Raw genomic sequence first — 22,241 nt, forward strand, 5'->3', positions numbered from 1 at the left:
TTGTCTCTTACCTTCCTAGTTTGAGATGAAATCTGAGGTCACCTTTCTGAGATCTTTCTTCTTTTCTAAATACAAGTGTATTTCCCACTAAGCAATGCTAAGCATCTTCCACAAATTTCGATATGCTGTTTTCATGTTCAGTTAATTAAAAATAATCTTTTTATTTCTGTGAGATTCTTGACTTGTAGTTTATTCAGAAATAAGTTGTTTAAAATTTTCAAATAGTTTGGAACTTCACAGATAGCCACTTTTGACTTCTTATTCTGTTATGCCCTGACAGCATACTGTATATGTATTATATTCTTTAGAATTTGTTAAGGTATATTTTGTGGCCAGAATATGGCCTATCTTTGTGAATGTCCATGTGCACTTGAGAAGAATATCTTCTTCTGGAGAATTATTGCTGGCTGGAGTGTTCTATAAATATCAATGAAATATAGTTTATAGCTTTGTTCATGACTTCTGTGCCCTGATGGATTCTCCTGTCTGCTTGTTCTAACAAGTCCTGACAGTAGAGTGTTGACAGCTGGGACCTGTCTATTTCTCCTACCAATCCTATCAGTTTTGCTTCATGTATTTGGAAGCCTGTTGTTTAGGTACATGCTCACCTGTGACTGTGCTGTCCTCTTAAGAGAACGGATTCCTTCACCATTACTTAATGTCCCACTTTATCTGTGAAGATATCCCTTCTTCTAAAGTCTGCTGATATCTACATAGCTAGCCTTTCTTTTGGCTAGTGATTGAATGGTTTATTTTTCCCCCCTTATACTGCAAACCTATATATGATCTATCTCATGTCTGAATAGGCATTTTTATTTCTTCCTTTCCAGTCTGTACACCCTTTCTTTCTTTCTCTGTATTCAACATGGATTTGTTGTAGACATAATATAGGTGAAAAAAAATCCAATCTAACCATCTCTACCTTTTAACTGGTGTGTTTAGACCATTCATGTTTAACGTGATCATTCATGATTGTATTAAAATTAAAATTTGCTAGATGCCTTCTATTTGTTTCATCTGGTATTTTTGGCTTGCTTTTATTCTTTTACTTTTTCTGCCTCCTTTTGGTGAATTATTTTTTATCATTCTGTTTTATGTCTTCTTGACTTATTACTTTTACTTCTTTAAAAAAATTTTCAGTGCTTGCCTTAGGATTTACAATATAAATCTTACATTAACCAGAATTTATCTTCAAAGAGCATTAGACCACTTCACATGGAGTTTAAGGGCCTTGCAATGATGTATTTCCAACTTCCCCCTCCCATCCTTCCTGATGTTACCATACATTCTACTTTTATGTTTACTGTCAACACGATATAATGCTGCTTTCCCTCTAGTTAGCAGCTATAGTTTACGGCAATTAAAAACAATGGGAAAAAAGTTTATCTTATCTTCATTTCTTGCATTTTTGATACTCTTCATTTTTTCGTGAAGATCCAGTTGGCAGAATGATACCATATTCTTCCTGACTGATGAACATGTCATTTATCATTTCTTTTTTTTTTACATTTTTTATTGATTCATAATCATTTTACAGTGTTGTGTCAAATTCCAGTGTTCAGCACAATTTTTCAGTCATTCATGGACATATACACACTCATTTATCATTTCTTATAGAATAGGTATGCCAGCAATAAATTTCTGTAGTTCTTGTTTGTCTGAAATAGTCTGTTTTTATCCTTAATTTTAAAGATATTTTTTACTGGTATAGAATTCTGAACTGACATTTCTTTTCTTTGAAGCTTATAAAGTTCTCTCTTCCCTGCCATCTGGCTTGCATGGTTTCTGAAGAGAATTCTACTATAAGTGGTCTTTATTTCTCTGCGTGTGATGTTACCTTTTTTTTTTTTTCTAGTTGCCCTAGAGATTTTCTTCTATGCTTTTTCTCAGCAGTTTGACTGTGTCATGCATAGAGGTTTTTTTGGCTTTTTGTTTGTTTGAATTTGGGAGGGCATTTATCCTGATGCATGCGCTCTGTGCTTCTTTGATCTGTGGTTTGATGACTGCCATTAATCTTGGGAAATGTTCAGCCATTTTTCTTCAGATGTTTCCCCTAATCCTGTGTCACTTTTCTTTCATTCTTTTTCTTTTCTCTGTCTCTTTTCTTTCTGTGAATCCAATTATATGGCCATCGGATTGTTCGATATTGTCTCACAATTCTTGGACGCACAGCCCTACGCTTTTTTCACTTTTTTCTCTTTGTGTTACAATTTAGATCATTTCTGTAGAACTACCTTCCGATTCACTGACTCTTTCCTGGGCTGAGTTGAGTTTACTGACAAGCCTGTCAAAACCACCCTGTTTACTGCACTTTCCCTTCTCTGCATCACCAGTTTTATTCCGTCTCGTTGTTTCCATCTCTTTCAAGGCAGTACATTACTTTATGCAAACAATTAAAAACGACCTACATCTCATTAATGGTGGGATCACTAAGGATGCTATTTCCATGGAATATATGTGTTATCATTTACATAAAGGCACATATTCCATGACTTGGAAGGAGCTACAACACTTACTGTATTAAAGCAAGTTTTAGAACCATGAGCACCGTGTCTTGTGTATGTTTTGAAATTTCACAAAACAACTTTCTACATTGCTAGGGTAACAGATATCTATAAAATGCATTTTTAAAACAGTGGAAGGATAGTGACAGGGAATAACTTGGCAGGAGATGGAGATTCAGAGGCAGGTCAGGGGACGTTAGCTTTATTAGTAACATCTGGGTTTTTTACAGTGAGCTGTAATCACATTAGGTGTATGTCTTCAGCCCGCTCTGGCTCTGATTGGGGATGAAGGTGGGAGAAGGAAGGATGCTCAGACAAGGGGTGGCTGGGAAGGAGGTTGGAAGTTGTGTTCAGGTCCTACCCTGCAGGTTCCACACTGGGGCCCTGGTGTCACTTGTAAGGAGCACTTTGAAATGCCTGTCTCAGCTGAAATGTGCCCACCTTTCTTCTTTCTTTCCTTCCTTCATTCTGACCAGTGATGCACAAAACAAAGACGCTATCCCTCGGGGACCTGAATTCTACTGGAGGGAAGTGGGAAGGCCACAGGCAAATAAATGAACAAGTGAGCAAAGAAAGGAACAAGAATATTAGTGGTAAGTGCACCGTGGATAAGTAAAGGAGCCTGAGGTGGTGGTGAGTGCTGGTGGGCAGTGGGGCTGGCTCTGAGGAGCGGGCAGTCAGGCTGAGGTCCGCAGACCCTGAGGGGCGGGGCGGGGAGGGGAGGACAAGGGCCACATGCCTCGCTAAGTGGGGTCATGACCTGAGTCAGGCTGGAAACGTTCTAATACCGATCTTCAATGTGGACAGACCCAGGCCGTGTGTGTGCCTGTGTGGTGTTGGCAGCACATACACAGTTGGGGGTTGGTTTGCACAGTCATCACCCCAGCTCATCTGGGGGGTGGGGGACATGAAGGAGTGGAGTCGGGGTGGCACGAGGCGGTTTCGCCATGGCCACAGTGAAGGAAAGGGGCTAGGGATGTGCTGTTGGTGCTGGAAGGCTACCAGGCAGGCAGGAAACGGGGGCAGGAGAATCACCAAGACTCCTTCCTCCCATCCGTGTGTGTTGGCAACACGCATTTCCTTTATCGATGAGCCTCCCAGGGGACAGGGCAGTCCTCAAGAAATGGAAGGTTCTGGGTCGTTAGATGATGCACTTGAGAATTTGGGGGCCCCTCCCCTTCCCCCCATGACTCAGCATGAGTGGAGGCACTTCTGTGCAGCAGTGAGATGAGGAAATGGCAGCCGCTAGACCAATATAAACATCCACTTGTGACCCTTAGACAATCACGTCTAACAGTGGGCTTGTCACCTCCTTGGGTTAGCGCTTCCTATCACACACCACGTGGCCTGAGTGGCGTGGGGTGTGGCTTTTCCACAAAAACATTTCTCATCTAAGTTGACTTTTCATAGGGATGTAAGACCATTGCACGTAGGTCTCATTCACTTGCTGTTTCCCAATTCTGCTGACAGGACCCACCCCGACACCTGGCTTCATCAGCTGCCCTGCCCCTGTGCCCAGTGTCTGGCTGGTCAGAGGCTGAGGTCCAGGTGAGACTGGCGGGAAGGGCTGAGCTTCCCCAGCTGCAAAAGGCAGTGGCAATTCTCGCCTTTCATCTGGCAGGTAATCCCCGATCATCTACCAGAGGCAGGCATCACCCCCGAGCTGCAGCTGCAAACACAAAAAAGGTAAAACACTCCCCAAGGTTCCGCCTGAGCACCAGGTGAGGGCAGCTATGGGGTCAGTGAGCATGGAGACCTACCACTCGTGTCATGACAAGTGTGCAGAGAGAATAAACTGGGGTGATGGAGGAAGTGTGTGTGGGCAGAGGCCAGTACATGGGGCCAGGGATGTGCCCATCCCTTGGTGGTCACGCAAGTGTGTCTCAGACCCAGCGGGCCCTGTGATTAGGGCCTGAGGACTGAAGTGGGGACCTGGTATGGAACTAGATGCGCTTTTTGGATACACTTTGGGCTTTTCACAGCCTGCTCTGCCTACAAAGTAACTCTTCTTCCTTCCCGGATGAAGTTACTTATGTAGCACAGTGAGCCCCATCCTGTCTCTTTGGACACAAGGAGAAGGGACAGCCTGGACAGAGGTCAAACAGCCTGGACAGAGGTCAAACATCCTGCCCTTTCCTCACCCCTGGCCTTGCCCTGTGTGCCTGGCCCCTTGTGCACTCACTCCACTCCCTGCACAAACCCACAGACCACCCCCTCCCCAGGACACACCCACGGAGCAGGCAGGCCCCAGGCTTCAGCAGATCCACTGTAGTTTTGGAAAACTTTGTGTTCATTTAAAACAAAACAAACAAAATGCAGTGTGGGCAGAGCCTGTTTCCTGCTGTGGGTGGATGTTTGTCAAGCATCCTGGGCTCACAGGTCCCTGCTGGATGGGTGTCCAGGAGACCCCAACCCTGCGTATCAACAGGACAAGCTGAGATGAGCACAGCATTTCTCTGTCATTTATCATTTCTCCCTGTGAAGGACCCATGACACTCTCAGCAGTGGAGAGAGATGACAAGGAGCACAAGGAACAGAGGAGAGAGGCCAGATGGAGCTCAGGCTGGCTCCGCACTGCCTCTCTAAGCTCCGCTCACCCCACAAACGCACCAAGTGTCCCAGACCACCTCGAGCTCAGGTGGGCCCTCTCCCCAGGCCTGCTACCCAACTGCAGCCCCCCCCCCCAGCAGGCCCTTTACTCCTGGATGCCCCCACCTCATCTCCCTCCTGCCCCCTCTGAGGAGCCTGTAAGGGCCTCAGCACCCCAGCCCCGCACAGTTCCCCCTAACCTGGGGTCTCTGTGGAGGAGGGCAGGGCAGGAAGATGCACTGTCCAGTGTTGCTCAGTGATGTTTGGGGTCTTATTTTTCTTTGTGAATGTCTACAGTTTGTATTTTTCTAGCATGATCACGTATTACTTGTGTATATAAAGGAATAAAAAAAACTCTAATAAGAAAAAGATGTGAAAGCCACAGGAACTGTGCAGACACAAAGATCGGTGGGAAAGAAACGAACACAAAATACATATTTTCACACCTACCAGTTCAGCAATCACAAGTGTTTCACAGTAAAAAAGTCTTATTTTTGTATTTGGTGGTGTAGCAGCTTTCATTACACAGGATGACCCTTGAACCTGGGCCTCCCTACAAAGCACACAAAGGTGGGTTCACCCCTGCTTGGGGAGCTTCCAACCTGAGAGGGAGGAGAGGTGGTAAACCCCGGGCCCCAGGGTGGGCAGGGACCCAGCACTGCCTGCCCTGCTCCAGCCTCTCCTTCCCGGACCTACAGTCAGATGGGCCTGGAGGACAGGTGACATGGAAGAGGTCAGAGACCCTGCCCTTCACCTTCCTCCCCTGGAGCAGGGCTGCAGCCCCTGGACAGATGGACAGATGGGCTGTGAGCCACAGGAAGGGACACCATCAGGACCCAGGACACGCCGAGGCCCAGGGAGGCGGTGGTGGAGAATGGATGGATGTGCGAGGTGCGTGTAGGGCTTCAAGCTTGGGTGTGAGGTCAGGGGAGCCACAGGGAGGGCCCAGCAGGACGCCTCCGGGGTGGGCAGGAGAGGGGTGTGGGGAGGCCTAGAGTCTGGGTAGGCAGGAGTCTACACTGCAGTCGCTGCTTGGCCAGGGGTCCAGGCAGAAGATGGACCCTGATCAGGAAAGGGCAATGGGGAAAGAGGGGAAGGAATCCAGAGGGTTTAGTAGAGTTCCTAGCCAAGGGCCATGGCACTGGAGCTGGTTTCCTGTCAGCCCGCGGGCAACAGGTCCAGGGAAATGTGAGTTTCCTCTGAGAGGTTGGATGTGAGGGGCTTTGGCGGCCTGCATCGGCCTGTTGGGTGGTCTGAGCACAGGACTCGTTGGGCGGTTGCCTGGAGGAAGGAGCTGAGCTGGAGGCCTTTGGTCAGGCGGGGTTCGCAGAGCACTGGCCTGAGGAAACAGAAAAGGACAGACACAGCTCAGAGCTCAGGGGGCCTGGAAAGTCCTGGGGAGGGCAGCTGGTCCTCCAGCAGGGAGAGGGGCCTTCTGGGCCAGGTTTTGGGGGCAGGAGAACACTGGTGCAGCCACTGGAACCTTCGTATGGCTCAGGCCCATCTGCCAGGAGCGCTTCAGGCAGGGATGCTCCGTGGGGAGCGGGACATGGGGTCTGTGATCTTCTGGGACCTCAGCCGGTGGAGGAGGCGAGGCCGGATGAGCTGCTACGACACCACCCATGAGGCTGGGCAGGAGGAGCCCAGCTTCCTCCTCCTCCTCCTCCTCCAACCGCTGCCCCCTGTTGAGCAACATTTTTGTTCAAATCGCCCACTTTCCCACTGACCCACGGAACTCAGGGCCTGAGGACGAATCTCCTCGTGGGGGTCACCTTCCCAAATAAAGGGCGAACTGGAAACACTGCACATCCCCGGAGCTTGCCCGGGTTTGCGGCCCTGCACTGCAAGTGCCCCCTCCAGAAGTGGCAGGGGGCAGCTCCTCCCGGGGTAGGGGCAGGTCACGCTGACTGGGGGCTGGAGGTGGGGGGAGAAACACTGGCTGCAGCACAGGGGTGCTAGGACCCAGGGAGCAGCTGGTGGCTGCTTTCTGGGTTTGCACCCTGCTCTGCTCCCCGTTTCCTAGGCGCCCCAAATACCTGCACCCCCGTACCCCGCGGCCTACCTGCCCTGGCCCCTACCCCGACCCCCTCCCTAGTCAGTATTCGTGCCCCCGACCCATCGCTGCGCCCCCTGACCAGCCCTGCCCCCAGCCTGGTCCCCACGGTGGCCAGAGCACGACTGGCCGAGTGGGCCGCAGCATCCCGCGGCACAGACGCTCCAGCCCTCCGAGCATGGCGCCGAGGCGCGGGCCTTGTGGGCTGCAGTGCCTCTAGGACTTGCTCGCCCTCGGGTCCTGCTTCTTGGGGTCAGCGCAGCCTCCGCGGAGCCAGGTAAGACAGACGGGGACCGGGGAGTGCTTGCACCAGGCCCGCCCGCCTCCCGCCACACTTTGTGCAGGTCTTCAGCCAGTCCTGGAGGTGGCAGCGGCAGCCCAATCTGCCTCGGCTTTGCCCCCAAGGAAGCCGCCTCAGCTCTACCCACATGCGCAGGTGGCCCACGGGCGACGGTCGAAGGGTGACAGGGTCGGCTGGGGCCATGGGTACAGAGTGTCCCACGCCTGCCATTCATTCCTGGGCTGAGGCGACTGGCGCCAAGTGGGTGCACCGCAGGGGCCGGAGAGAGGGCTGGGCTGGAGATTGTGAAGGTGTCTGTGTCCAGAGTCCCTCGTGTCCTGACCAAACTTTGGAGACTTTGCGGGGAAGTTGGTGCTTTTGACAGATAGCGCTGCTGGCCGGGGACCAGCGAGGGCTCTAAGCTGAGGTCGTGGTGGCAGCTGTTAACCGCGCAGTGGCCTGGAGACACCTGGCCATCCAACGCTGGCCCGACAGGCCTGTGTTGTCGTCACTGGCCTCATCCCTCCCAGCGCCTAAGTGGCCGCGGTGAGTCACATCTCTGGTCCCAGGCGTGACCGTGCCCAGAGTCCAACAGGTTGATGAGTAGTGTGAGTGGGCATCCCTGTCTTATTCCTGACTTTAGGAGAAAAGGTATTTTTTTTTGTTTAAGTTCCTAATAATAATGTAATACACTTCCTTGGGGTAAGGTTGGTTGACATATTCCATCATCTAATCGCATAGGCTGTCCTGTTATTATTTCAAAAGGAGCCAGTGATGTTTACTCGAAGGCGTAGATCTAAGGTGGGGAGGCACCAGCGGAAGAGTGTTTGGCAATGAGAGAGTAAGTGCTTCTCAAAGTGGTGGCCATTGCATTTGAACAGTACCCGTTGTGCCTGGGCTTGGGGGTACAGAAGAGATGACCTAGTTCTGTTACTTGACCAGATTTTAATAGGATCGGGGACCTGGCAGGGCTCCGGTGGGCTCTGTGTGGCCCGACACCCACGCCCGAGCTCTGCTCCCTGATTCCCAGGTCCAGGGCAGCCCCTCACGGCCCCACAGCAGATGCGCCGCTCAGACTGCTCTGCTCTGCAGATCTTCCTCCCCTCTAAAATAAGTACAAGGTGTTTCCAAACCTCAATCAGATCTTGAGACAACAGGAAGAGCCAGAGGATGTCTCTGGTGTTACGGTTGTACAGTTTCCTGGACTCCAGGCAGAGACGTGATCTGTGCTTTTCTGGCAATCACACGGCCCATTTCTTTTCCCATAGACTTTCCAGTTTAAGTTTAGGGTAGACAAGAGAAAGACAGTACAGAACAGGTGACACATGTTCTCTGTGTGTGTCATTAGGTCTGGAGCTTTCTGATGGCCCATAAACCAGAGCACTCAGCAAGGCCTCACAGGCGAGTGGGGTGAGCTGGGGGGGCAGGAGGGCAACGGCCTGGAGGGGAGGAGACCCGGGGTGGGCCCCGCCCCGCCCGATGTAAGACGTTTGGTCTCCATCCAGTCGGCATTCACTGGGCCTCAGTTTCCTCTTCAGATGAATAATGGCTTCAGGGGAGACCACCTGCGAGCCTTTCCAGGCCTAACTTTTTGTGAACAGCCCTTCTCGAAGACTCTGAGCTGTTAAACATCTACTCTACTCTTAAACGCTGTGAGACTGCAGGGGAGGAGAAAGGCCGAAGAAAGGCCTGAGAGGAAGCGTCCTAACACGACAGACATCAAAGCTGTGGGGTTTCTTCTGTTAGTGGAAGAGGCACAGTCTCTGCCTGCCTTGAATTTCTGGCTTTGTGTGACTTTGGTGTATTTCAACCGTGACATTTCTGAGGCATTTATGTGCCTAGAGGTGTGTTAGGCACCCCTGGAATGACTAAAGAAGGGAAGTTCCAGGCTCTTCGACTAGAGTGCTCACTGCACTGGCTGGGGCAGCGGGAGCAGGAGTGGGGAAGTCGAGGCAGTAAGCACCACCTCCCTGCGTCTCACACAGGGCACCCAGAGGGGTCCAGGAAGTCAGCTGGCACAGTCACAGGGAGTGGTGAGCCTGCTCCCCCAAGGAACTGCGAGATGCCAGACTGGGGGTCAGGGAGGCCCCTCTGAGGAGAAGTCAGTCAGGGAAAGAGGAGATGGAAGGCCGTCCCAAAGGCCCTCTAGTGGGAAAGTGAGGGCCTGAGCCAGGGACAGGGCACAGAGAGGACGACGACCAGAGGGGCCTGCGGGAGGTGAGGCGCTGCATGGCCTGGGGGGCTCCCCAGGAATAGCCAGGCCAGGGGAAGGGTCAAGGCCAGAAACGGCATCATCACATTTGTATTTAGGGGCATGTCCATGCGTCCCTCACCCCCAGGCCCCCACCTGTCTGTCTGTCACCTCGGGGCCCTGAGGTGCCTTTTCCTGGCCCAAGCTGCACCTGCTTCCGCACAGAGAGCCCACACCCCGGCCACAGCAGCGGTGACACGTGCCAAGGCGCCTCCGAACTTTCTCTTGGAGACACGGTGGTCCCTTTGGCATCTGTGTAAAAGTGGAAAGAGGTGGAATTTATGGGTTGAAATAGAGCATTCCCTAATTCCCAGTCAGACAAGAGAGGCCTGGTTGTGTTCACGGTTGTAAATGAGATCAGCTTCCTCCACCCAAGACTAGCAGGTCGGAATGAAGTCTGCAGTCATGGGCCCGTGCTGGACAAAGGCCCCTGTCATGACATTCCCCGGAATTGCAGGGCTGCACGGGGCTCCCATCCCAAGACTGAGGCAGGGCCACACAGGCCAGCCCTGCAGATGGGTGCTGGCAGCCCTTGGAGTCTGTCATCTCTGTAGGTTTAGTGTCCTGTCTGTTGCAGAGCTGGAACCTGGGTCACCAAAATGGCTTCTCCAGTGCGCCTGGCAGAGGCACCCAGGGTCCCTGCGGGAGCTGTCACCTTCGCCCTCCACAGTGCCCACAGCGAGGATTCCAGAGCCGGTGGGCACTTCATCGTCAGGGTACAGGGCCAAGTGCGGATCCCTGCTGGCCCTGCCAACTTTTTCAGCCTCTCTGGCCTTGAGGTGGCGTCCCTAAGGGCTCTGCAGTGCCCAGACGTGCAGACGTCAGGCCTGGTCTTCAGCCCACGCTCTGCCGGTGGCCGGGCTGCCTGGGTCCCTCTGTGAGGCGACTCCACGTGCACTTGGAGGGTGTCACCCACAGAGCGCTTGGGAGCCGCGGGGTTCCTGTTCCCTGCACCAGGCGTCTAAAGGGCTAACTTGTCCTCCACAAGCACATCTTCCAAACTCATAATCATGTTTGTCTTTCATACCCGGAAAGGCTCTGCCATCCCTTTAGCCACCCTGGGGAGCCTCTCTGACGCACTGTCTTCTCTCCTCACGCAGGAAGCCTACGTGATGGCCAGTGTGGACAGTCCTCACACGTGCCACCTGCTGGGCATCTGCCTGGCCTCCCCGGTGCAGCTCATCACACAGTTCATGCCCTTCGGCTGCCTCCTGGACCATGTCCGTAAGCCCAAGGACAGCATCGGCCCCCAGCACCTGCTCACCTGGTGCGTGCAGATCGCGAAGGTGAGTCGGAGGAGCACATGGAGCAGGCGGCCAGCTCTGGGAGCAGGGCAGATACCGCGTTAGCTTGCAGCTCCCGCCCTCATCTCCTGGGGTGACGCGATTGTTAGTGAGAGACCCAGAGAAGAACCACAAGGAGGAAATCAAGACAACCAGAAAATCAAGTTACGTTCTCCATGCTGGGATAACCGGGAGCTTGTCGAGAGAGTGTGTGTACATGGACAACGTGTACACAGCATACACTCATCTTTATTTGGGATCAACTGAATTGATCGTCTTTCACATCAGATCAGTGCCTGTCCCACTGGACACCAAAAATCTAACTGTTCAGCTACGTTCGCACAACTGTCTCTTTATTGGGTGGCCTCAGTGTGGTCTGACATTAGCGTTCTCATTTCCCTGGCAACCTTCCCGTGGAATACTACGGTGATCTGCGGCAGAGATGTGGCTTTCACCCCGTCGGGCTTGACAACAAGGCCAAGAAACCAGGCCGAGGTTGTCGGGTGACAGAGCGGCTGGGTGGACAGGCAAGCACTGGCTCTGAGGCCTGATGTGCTGGGGACCTGGGCAGACAGGTGCTTCTGCTGCCTCTCTGGGGCTCCTTACACGTCCGCCTGTGGGAGCTGGATGCAGGGCGAGGGTGGGGCTGAGGGTGCAGACATGGCCCCACCTGTGAGCTGAGGACAGGACCATAGCAATGAGCTGGGTATTTAGCTGCTCATATGGACATTCTTCATCTCAGACCTCTCCCTCTGGATCTCAGCACTGCATCCATTATTTGCAACCCAACTTGCTAAATTCTGTTTCCTTCTGTCAGTGGGTACTCCACTCAGTAGAACGTAAGGAATCTGTGGGCATGCCCCTCAGCTCCCTCGGGTACCGGGGCTGGTGGGGGGTGCTGAGGGGCATGTGGGGACCAGGGAGGCAGGGGCCACTGGCTGCTCCCCTCACCCCAGGTCGGTAGTGCAGTTCACCCTGCAGAATTACTCCCGAGTCTGCTCCGGAGTTGTCCGCTGAACCCTGAGCAGAAGTGGCAGATGACTTGTAAGACAAACGTGTTTGGGTGTCTCGGCCCGGCGCTGCCCAGGACACCACAGGATGGGCTCCTCCGGGTCAGGGGTGCTGGCTGAGGCAGGCTCCCGCCCGGAACTGGGGCTCTCCACCAGGCTGGCCAGGCGGGGGGCTGTCTCCCAGGATAACAGACAACAGCCCAGCACTGCTCTAGTTCTGGCCGGGGTCGATTTCTCAGCACAGCCCCTGGGGACTCCCAGCACCCCGGGAGTGGGGAAGCACCTTCTTGCACCCCTGCCAATCCCCTGGTTCTTGTCACTCTCACACCATAAGCCTGGTCACGGAACTGAGCGGTTACACACTCAGTTAGATGTTGTTAGATGCTGGTCCTGGTGGGGCCCGTGTGCCCCAGACACTGCGGTGTCCTGAAGATGCTGGTATTTCTCTGCGTGACTGTCTTAGTTTCCTGGGGCTAGTACCAAAAATTGCCACCAGTCTGGTGGTTCCCACAACAGGAGTTAACCTGGAGGTCGGAAGTCCGAAGTCAAGGTGTCAGAAGGGCCATCGCCCTCCAAAGGCTCTAGGGGAGACTCCTGCCTCCCTCCCCAGTTCCGGTGGTCCAGGCACTCCCAGGCCTGCAGCTGCATCCCTCCCATCTCCGCCTTCATCTTCATGTGGCCTCCTTCCCCGTGTCTGACTCCACATCACCTTCTGTCTTGAAAGACACCAGTCACCTCTACATCGAGGTGGATTTTGTCTCGAGATCTTTAACTAATAAGATCTAAACCCTATGTCTGAATGGGGTCATGTTCTGGAGTTCTGCATAGATGTGGAAATTTGCGGGGGGACACTGCAGCCCAGTACAGTGGCTGATGTCGGGGAGGAGGTGGTTAGCTCTGAGTAGTTTTCCTGGAACGTAGAATTATTCCTGGAGGTCTCCTCTGAACCCAGAAATTCTTAGTGAGTCTCTTCTCTGATTATCTAAGGCAGAGGGTCACCAAAGGTATCACCCTCCACCCCAGGCAGCCTCTACTACCTTGCTGAATTTGCTTTATTTTTTTAACCACGCATTGCTACCTGGGAAGATCTGGTTTCTTTACTTGTTCACTGGAGACTGGGAGCTGAGCTCTGTGAGAGCCGTGCCCTGGCTGCGTCCCACCTCGGGCGGGGCACCCAGAACTCTGCACAGCCGGGCTCATCTCCCCCTGCCTGGCTGCTAAGTCCCAGCTCACCAGAGAGCGCCCAGAGACTTAGCATTTCTTCTCTGATAATCTGTGTCAATTCGCAGCTGCACAAAAGTGGCTTTTCATGTGGTGGGACACACAGCCTTGGCAAATTTTGCCCAACACAGAACTGGGGTTATGGTTCCGTGGAGTCAGCTCTCAGTCCTGGCTTTTGTTAGGCAGGTGGTCTCTCTGCCCCTCGTCTCTGTGGCTGAAGGTGGGGCTCTGCCATCTGTTCCCCCCAGCCCGCTGTAGGACCTCCGGGAAGCACCCGCCTCTGGCCCCAGTGCCCATCTGATGTTCACTTCTCCGTTTTCCCCCATGTTCTGACTAATTAAAGGTGGATTAATGACTAATACCTAAGCTGCAACCTTGTCTTATTCTAGTTCCATACCAACTCTCATCCCTTAGAGCAGAACCTCCTGTTCTGGGTCTTCTCTTGTACACGAGCTTTTCCCCTCTCGCCTTTGCAATCTTAACATTCACATCTCCCTGACCACGAGTCTCTGCATAATTGGAACTTCCTGTGACCCTCAAAATCAGTCATCTACAATGTGAGCTAAAAACAAAAACCCGGATCGGGCAGTGCCCGCCGCAGGACGAATTCAGCTCTGTCCGGGCCCCTGCCAGGGGTGAGTTTCCAATGTGCCTGAGTTGAGTTTCCCGGGCCTGAAAGTTTTCCAAGATAGTTCTCTGTATAACATTACTCACAAATTCAACCTGCTGTTTAAATCCACTGCTCTGCCAGTTGCACTTTGTTTCGGTTTACCCTCATCTGAAGTCCTGTCACGTTGCAGCTGGCAGCTTTGTCTGTGACAGAGCCGCATTTCACAAGAGAAACACCCCACGGCACTTGAACAGCTGTAGTGATGCAGTATCTGTCCCCGGGGGGGAAGGGAAAATAATGATTTCCTCAGTTGTAAAGAGAGAAATTTGCTCTTGGGTTAGTGTCTATTTCCCTAAGTAGTGAACAATGTTCTCTGTAAAAGCTAGAAGTGGAACTACCCAGGAATACTTAGTGGCTGACCAGAAGCTAAACCTGCTGCCGTTTCTGAAGGGGGATTTACTGCCTTATAAATGTCCTCGCTGATTCACAAAGGCACGGGCTCTCCTGGGAAGTTCTCCAAATACTGATGGACAGCTCAGCACTGTTATGCAAGTTTCTTGTCCCAGCTAAACTGCCAAGAGGACACATAAAATTGTATCATATATCACCCAGGTAAAAGGAAAAAGAAAAGAACCAAAAAGCCAGAGATGGCCTAGGGAGGAAACCAGGGTGGGGCTGGGAGAGCAGGGACGCCCTTCTGTGCGTGGTGAGAGTGGACTCTAGACTCAGGCCCAGGAGGTACTCACTCGTCAGAGAGATGATCACCTCCCAAGCTCCAGGCTCACGGGAGACACAGGCGGCGCTCACTCACTAGCAGTGACTCAGGACCTTCAGAATGTGTGCCCATTCTTTCTTGCTATATAAACAAGCTAGTAAGTCCCAAAATAATCTGACGGCACAAAAATGTTACAAAATCTTCTCATCCAAGAGATGCTGTTATCAGTTCAGATCAGAGAACACAGCTGCTGTGCCGGGCTCTTCCTTTAGGGCATCTCAGAGCCCCGCACCTGTCAGCTATACAGGCTGTGATTAATCTAACGTTGTCCCGAGTCTTTGGGACCACAGAGCTTTCTTACTCCCTAACGTGGATTGAGTTCTCACAAAACTGAGTTTTCAGAGATACGATGTAAGTTACAGATCCTTGGCCAGGCCCTGGTGAGATGTGAAGGTGGCTACGAGGGGAAGGGAGAGGCTCTGAGGAAGAAACCACAGCTCCGTCAGCACCACACGACGCCTAGTTCACGTAACAGAACTTAGTAAGGATGAACTTCAAAAAACATTCCATTCAAAGGATCCACTTTTCAAAGGAATACTTAGTTTGGTCTAAATGCATCTGACAGAGCCCTAGGTGTTCTCACTGCTCACAGTTATAAGAGCTGTCAGGGCATGTGAGTAGCTGAGGGAAGACACGTCCAGGTGAGGGAAGGAAGGTAGCCGTGCCCCAAGATGTCGCAGAACATCCCAGCCACATGTGCCTGGTTCTAGGGGCCTTGTGATGGAACCCATGTTGACAAATTATAACGTGGTCCTGACGGATGAGCAGGGGTGGGAGAGAATGAAATTTATTCTGGAGGAGGGGCTGGAAGAGGAGCTGTCATCGGTCAGCCTCGCTCAGCTGTCGGGAGGGTGACACTGACTGTTCTGAGCAACTTCAAGTGCATAATCTCCCACCCGGGCCCAGAGGCCTGGCCCTCTCCCCAGGTCTGCTCCCTCACCCCAGCTTTCCTGTGCTCCAGGCCAGGACTCCTAACCGTGAGATCCAGGCACAGCCAGAGGGTGGTGACTCGGCCGCCAGCCTCCATCCACAGGGCCAGAGAGGACACCTAGGAGCTGACTCCCCTGCAAAGCACACACCTACGTAAACCCCCAGACAGAAGACCAGAGAAATGCCCAGAGCCACACAGCAGAGCCGATGACCAGACAGTGCAGTTATTTGGATTATTTTTAAAATTTATTTTACATTCTTGCATAAGAGATCACAGCGGAACTTCATCGACCTAAATGACCACTACACAGTATGTCATTATAAAGCCAAAAGTTGCTGTCCCACCAATGCATATGCATCTACTTTTGGACATTTCTCTTCTTCATTTCTTGGGGATTTCTGTCAGCATCAGATAACACATGAAATGCACATACATAAAGAAGACAGATGTTATCTCCCCAAACTTACAAACAGGCGAGGAAAACAGCTGCACACAGAGCTAGAGGCGCAGCAGGAAAGGAGTGGGTTAGAGCAGGCGGGCTGAGGGACCCGACACCCAGAAGCTGCTGTGCAGGTCACACGGGGACCAGCAAAGTGGGCTCAGTGTGCCAGCCACGTGCCAGTCCAGGGAAGTCAGCAGTGAGGAAGCCAGCCCGCACCTCACCCTCAAGGGCTCCGTGCTGTGAGAGCCTGACCATGTCCTGGGGGCCGTCTGAGGGGAGCAGCCCGTGAGAGGTGGCTGGGACACTGAGGACTGTGGAAGGGGTGAGGGGCAGGGAGGAGCCGGGAGGGGAGGGAGCAGAGGGGGGAACCACCCCAGGGCCATGCAAGCCCAGCTTCATCACAAAAGCAAAGAGCGCCACATGGGTATATTCATGATCAGACTTTTGTGCAAAGTGTAGCAGGACAGGGTGGTCATGGCAGAAGAGGTGGAGAAGAGAGGGTGGAGATGACGTTCAGGAGGAAATGAACAGTTACAGCAGTGACGGAGGCTCTCCCTGGGCCCCATCCTAAGTGCTCCGCGTGGATTGTAATCATTTAATCCCCTGAGTAGCCCATTTTACATAAGGGGCAAGTGGGGCCTAGGGTGTTTTAGTAACTCGTGAAGGTCTCAAGCTAGCAAGCGGCAAAATCAGGATCTGACTTGGGGCATCCTTGCTCCCAAGCCTGTGCTCTTTGCCAGCACTAGATGTGACGGTCAGAGTAGGTCCTGCAGGCCCGAGTCCAGCTGTGCTGCTGTCCACACACAGCAGGAGGCTGGTGCCGCGCCATCACATGTCCCCTCTCTTCTGAGGGCAGGCTGAGTTCAGTGGGGTGGAGGCCAGGCTTGGCTTTACTCTCCCCAAACCTCCTGCCTACCCCTCCACGCCTACTTTCTGCCCTTCCATCTTCAACAAGTCAGCGCTTCTCCGGCTTCTCCACTTGGTGGCTGAACAACAGGCCAGAAATGCAGCTCACCCCTGCCTCTCGCTCGGGGCTCCTCCCCGGAGCTGTAGGTGCCACAGTGCCTGGGAAGACATTCCACACACGCCAAGCGCACCCCAGGCCTTTCTTCCGAGGGTGCTGTGCCAGGAAAGTCTTTAAAGCCCACGTGCACTGGCCCTGAACCTCCTGTGTGCCCAGGGTGGCTCTTCAATTCCCCTTTCAACCTCAGTGTCGCAATACCCACCCCAGCTCTCCTATGTTAACCGACAAAATAAATCCACTCCACTAAATTAAAGCGAGGATCTCAGAGAAGAGTCAGGGAAACAAGTTTCCAAGAGGCTCTGCGAGGCTTACGCGCAGCCGAAGCAACCTTTGGATCAGTCAGCAGGCAAGTTTCACGTGGAGTCCCCTGCAGGAAATTAAGGACACGGTCCCGGCTATGGTGGTGGGGACTCCCAGCCCTTGGTCTGGGAAGCATTGGCCCAGCCTCTGGACCCCTGGATCGTTGTCAGGGCGGTGGTGTGGGTGCCAGACTGTCAGCCCCAGAAGGGGTTTCCTTGCGGGCCTGTTTGAAACGCCTGGCTCAGGCTGTCAGCCGCTGTTACACCCGCTTATCCTGGCCTCTATTCATCTTCAACAAGCTCTTGCAAAAATGCATTCAGTGTACCAAGTTCTCCGTGAGGCATCTAAAGAGGCAGAGTGCAAGTTCAGGACGATAGTTAAATGTAGCTGGAGATGCCCTCGGCGTCCTCCTTGTGGTTTGAATGACTCCCTGGAGAGGCCAGGCTGATGGGAAGAGGCCCCCCCCCACCAGAAGTGGGGACAGGTGATGGGGTAGGAGGTCCTGCTCCGACAGGAAGCGTCTTCTCAGCACGGCTTCCCTCTCCCTCCCACACTCCATCCCTAAATAACAATTCCTAATTTGGAAGTGCTGTTCCAGTGGGACGCCTGCTAGCCACCTCCTGAGTGGACAGGAGCCCCTTAGCCTTACTTCCCGGCACCTGAGACATCTTAGGAAGGGAAGCGTTTAAGGCAAACAGTGGCTGGGCGGGTACAGCTCAGTAGTAGAGCTCATGCTTAGCACTCACTAGGTCCTGGGTTCAATCCCCAGGGCCTCCATTAAAAATAAACAGACAGACCTAATTACCTCCCCGCCTCCAAAAAACATAAATCAAACGACATAGTAACATTGAAGAGCTGTCTAGATAATACAAGGGAGACATAGGGATCGATCTTTCTTTTTCCCCTAAGAAAAGAAAAACACTAAAGGCTTCACAAACAGCCCTCCAAGACTAATTCCTGGCAGGGTCTTTTTAAGACCCTATTTTCCTATAATGGCTAGTTTTGCTCTACAAGAAAATCTTTAAGTTTTGCTCCAATAATGACAAGTTAATTATTTTTTTAACCTAGAATCTATGCAAGAGAAAGCACAGAATTTGCCAGAGAATTTGGGATCTATTCTTATCTACATGTGCTCCCTGTACCTGCACTAAAATGGGGAGAGCTACAGAAAGCCGGAGAGGAAAGCCGAGTTGTTTGAACCTGCTCGTTTCCATTTTGTGCCTTCTGTAAGCATTTCTGTGATGGCTGCTCTGCTGGAGAGTTCTTGAGTTTCTGGGAAACTGGAAATGTGGCCCACCCTCCTGGCTGGAGAGAGGAAGTGGCCGCTGTGAGGAGGCGGAGAGAATGTGGTACCAACAACACAGGACGTGTGCAGACCTTGACCCTCCTCCCCTCCTGCCTGCCAGTCTGGCTCTGCCCACAGGTGAGGGCTGCCACGCTCATGTCAACAGGCTAGGGCTTGGTAGGTCCCAATGGAGCTAGGCTCAGTGGAACAGGCATCAAGCCAGGAGTAGGGGTGGGAAGTCACCCCCACCTGTCAGAGGAGAAGGGGCAGGTGACAAAGACACCAAGGCGGCTGTGAACAAGGACTGGAGTTGAGGGGACACACAGTAAGCCCTTCACATTCGTGATTTCTGCATCTGCAGAGTCAACCAACCATGGGTCAAAAAATATTTGGGGAAAAAAAAATCCAGAAAGCTCCAAAAAACAAAACGTGAATTTGCCAGCCATAGGCAACTGTTTACATAGTTTTTACATTGTGTTTACAGCTATGCACATTGTATTAGGTACAAGTCATCTAGAGATGATTTTAAATATGTGAGAGTGTGTGTGTAGGTTTATACAAATTCTGTGCTATTTTCTATAAGGGACTTGAATTTCTACAGTTTTGGGTGGGAAGGGGAGGGGGCCCTGGAACTGATCTCACAGGTACCAAGGGACAACTTATACATTGGAGAATTCACTACATGTTGGGCACTGTGCTGGGTGCTTCTCAAATACTCTTTCTTCCTCTTACAACCTTGATTCTAATTACAGCAGAATTGTGGAGGCAGCCAGGGAGGGGTGGGGAGTGGCACTTTGTAAAGCGAATTCAATATCCACATGACTTCAATTGAAAGTTGAGAGAGAGAGAAAATAAAACAGGACAGAACCTTCACTGGTACTGAATCCTGTAAGACAGTCCAGGAAAGCGTGAAAGAGAGGGTTCCCAGCCCTGAGGCCAGGGAGGGCAGCGTCCCAGATGCTCTGGCACAGGGAAGGCGAGGCCAGGGAGGTGGCGGAGGTTGGTCCAGAACCAGGTCTCACCCCAGCCATGGGCCTGGTCTGGCCTCTTCTGCTTGCTTCATCTGAGTTTGAAACGTGAGTAACTGGACGGAGATAAGTCAGTAAGGTGGCAGCTAGTCATGCTTCCTGTCTTCACTTTCCGTCCATGGAGCACTCACTAACGTTACATGATGCAACTTGCTGTGTCCGTCAAGGGATGTCCCAGGAGGGGCTCCAGTGCCTTCCCGGGAGAGGAGGGGCTCCAAGGCTGTTGCACACATGACACTAAACCCTGTACTGGGGCTTCCACGGTGACTCACCCTGCCCTCTGCCTGACCCTGCCCAAGCTCTCCTGGGGTCCGCCAAGCACCCTACTCCCTCACAGTGCAGCCCCGTTTCAGGGCATGAACTACCTGGAAGACCAGCACTTGGTGCACCGAGACCTGGCGGCCAGGAACGTCCTGGTGAAGACAGCGCAGCACGGCAAGATCACAGACTTTGGGCCAGACTGCTTGGTGCTGAGGAGTACCACGCAGAAGGAGGCAAAGTAAGGAGCTGGTGGGTGGATGGGCGAACATCCACGTCAGCAGACTCACTGAGTAGGGGCATTATTGGGATTTTCACGGTGAGGTCACAGCAGCTGTCATTGACACCTGGGTCGAGCCAGGCCTTTTGTCCAGCTCAGCCAGAGATGCTTGGGGAGCAGGATTTGCTGGGAAAGTGAGTAAAGGTCTTTCAGACACATCGAGAAGCCAAAGGTAGTGATCACGAGTTTAGTTCTGTCTCTCAGTGACCATTTGCCAAGGTTAGGGGCCTTGAGAGCAGTGCTGAAAGCCGCCCTGAGTTGTTCCAGGAGCTCCCAAGGGGCACTGGCCATCATAGAGGGATAGGCCCAAGGGTTCTCCAGGGGCTCTCACAGCAGTGAGGGGTGCCGGCCTCCTTTTAGGCCCTCCAGACACGCTGGGTCAGCCGCACCCCCCTTCAGTTTCACTCGGCCCGCATGGTTGCAAGCAGCCGGCCCCTGCAGACACCCACAGACACCGGGCCTGACCCGGGCCCCCAGCTCCCAGCTCAGCAGAACAGCCCACAGACCAAAGGCCTTCAGCTCTGAGGCTGAACGGACCTGTTCTCTGCCAGACTAAAAGCTCTCCTCCTGCTGGGAAGGAGCCCTGGGCCTGGGGGTCAGGGTGGTGGTGGCCCCAGCTTCCTCCCCTCTGTCACTTGTAGTTTGTCCCAGTGTAACTTATTGCTTTTTTTTTTTAACAGAGGGAAGCTAATAGTTGCCTTATTACTTTCACCTTTCATCATCCCAAGGTGCCTATCAAGTGGATGGCTTTGGAATCGATTTTACACTGAATTTATATCCACCAGAGTGGTGTCTGGGGCTACGGTGAGTCAAGTCCCTAAGGCTGATGGATGGTGCCAACGCTCTGCTGGCTTATGTTGTGGTAGGTTCACATGACCCGCTCCGTCATCCCAGACAGTGACTGACAGTGACGCCACTGCGTTGTCTGTCTGTTACACTAGAAAACGTGAGAAAGGAAACTGGGCCTGACTACTGTACCGAATGTCACCGGAGGTATCAGTGAGCCTGTTAGGAGAGAGGGCAATGGGGGGGGACTTGAACTGAGGAAATGCCTGTACCCACAAAATCAAACCCATCGTGACCTCTTGCCATAAATTTGAAGTGAACCAAAGGCAGATTACAAGCGAGGTTTCATGGGCAGAGAAGTGTGGTTTTATGAGGGACTTAACCCCGTGGCTGTTGTTCAGGTGGTGTGTGAAGTTTGTGTGTCAGAGAGGAGGAGCTTGATAGAGATGCGCTGTGAGGAGGTGCCCGCAGGAAAATGCAAGAAAGGGGAAAGTTACTGCTTCCAGCTCTAGTGAGGACCATCTCACCAGGACCTGATTCTCTTCCCTCTTCCACATCCCCCCAGCCCTGTGCTCCATGCCCTGAGGTGCTTCTCTCTCCTCAAACACGTCTTTCACATCCTGGCCTCATCCTCCGTGCAGAGGATTCCGGAGCCTGCGGGGGCCTCGCCTTGTGGGAGAGCGGCCCCGGTACGTCCACTGAGTGTGTGCTAGGTGCTTCCATCTGTGTTACCACTGCCAGCTCCCCGTGTCACCCGAAATCTGCCAAAAGCTTGCCAAACACCTGATCCGCATCGATCTGTGAATTTTCAGCCTGTCCCAGCTATTAAGGCATTGGAGGTGAAGTGGGGAGTCACCCCACCCCCATTAAAAATGTGTATTTGAGGAGAGCAATATTGAAAGGAATTTCCAGGAGGAATGTAGTCATATCACAAAATTAAAGTCACATATAAACCAACTGACTTCTAATATTTTAGTTGTGCTAATCTATTTTTAAAAATCCCCCTTTACTAACATTTTTCTATAAAAAATGTTTATGTAGTCAAGTTAAATTTTTCAATACTTCAGATTGCTTTGGTAATTTTAGTTTAAGATTAAGTTTAAGTTTAAGAATGCTTCCATGAGTCTCCTCTGTTAAGTGAATGTGGAGTATCATTCATAGGTTTTAACTTTTAAATAAGACTTATGTTGTCTCATGAAGACACCAATTAACCTGAACTCCCTAAAGTTTTCATACCAGTTACCTGATCAGATAGGGTAACAGTTCTTGCACACCATGTTCAAGACAATGAAAAACACACAACTGTATTTCATACCTAGAAATAAATTTAA

General features: G+C 52.2%; 2 protein-coding genes across 17 annotated transcripts in view; one reads left to right on the plus strand and one right to left on the minus strand.

Moving 5' to 3' along the window:
• LOC140685459 (uncharacterized) overlaps nucleotides 1-22,241 on the minus strand; it is a 181,769-nt gene that overhangs the window by 67,777 nt on the left and 91,751 nt on the right. For 2 of the 16 annotated variants that reach the window (XM_072954348.1, XM_072954343.1), the window contains one exon: nucleotides 5,576-6,432. The exons of 11 other annotated variants lie outside the window; for them this stretch is intronic. The gene's annotated coding sequence lies outside the window, so the exon portion shown is untranslated. Of the gene's footprint in view, nucleotides 1-2,690; nucleotides 4,174-5,575; nucleotides 6,433-9,773; nucleotides 9,930-15,739; nucleotides 17,618-22,241 lie in introns of those variants that run through there. 3 more of the 16 variants (XM_072954344.1, XM_072954347.1, XM_072954345.1) reach the window with 3 other exon arrangements.
• On the plus strand, nucleotides 10,414-21,714 carry LOC107035205 (epidermal growth factor receptor-like). Its single transcript, XM_072954253.1, has 5 exons — nucleotides 10,414-10,963; nucleotides 19,940-20,085; nucleotides 20,805-20,852; nucleotides 21,476-21,599; nucleotides 21,682-21,714. Exons 1-5 carry the CDS (start codon nucleotides 10,688-10,690, stop codon nucleotides 21,712-21,714), a joined length of 627 nt encoding a protein of 208 aa, XP_072810354.1. The 5' UTR covers nucleotides 10,414-10,687.

The sequence above is a fragment of the Vicugna pacos genome, chromosome 34 (assembly GCF_048564905.1).
Source record: "Vicugna pacos chromosome 34, VicPac4, whole genome shotgun sequence".
Lineage (NCBI taxonomy): Eukaryota > Metazoa > Chordata > Mammalia > Artiodactyla > Camelidae > Vicugna > Vicugna pacos.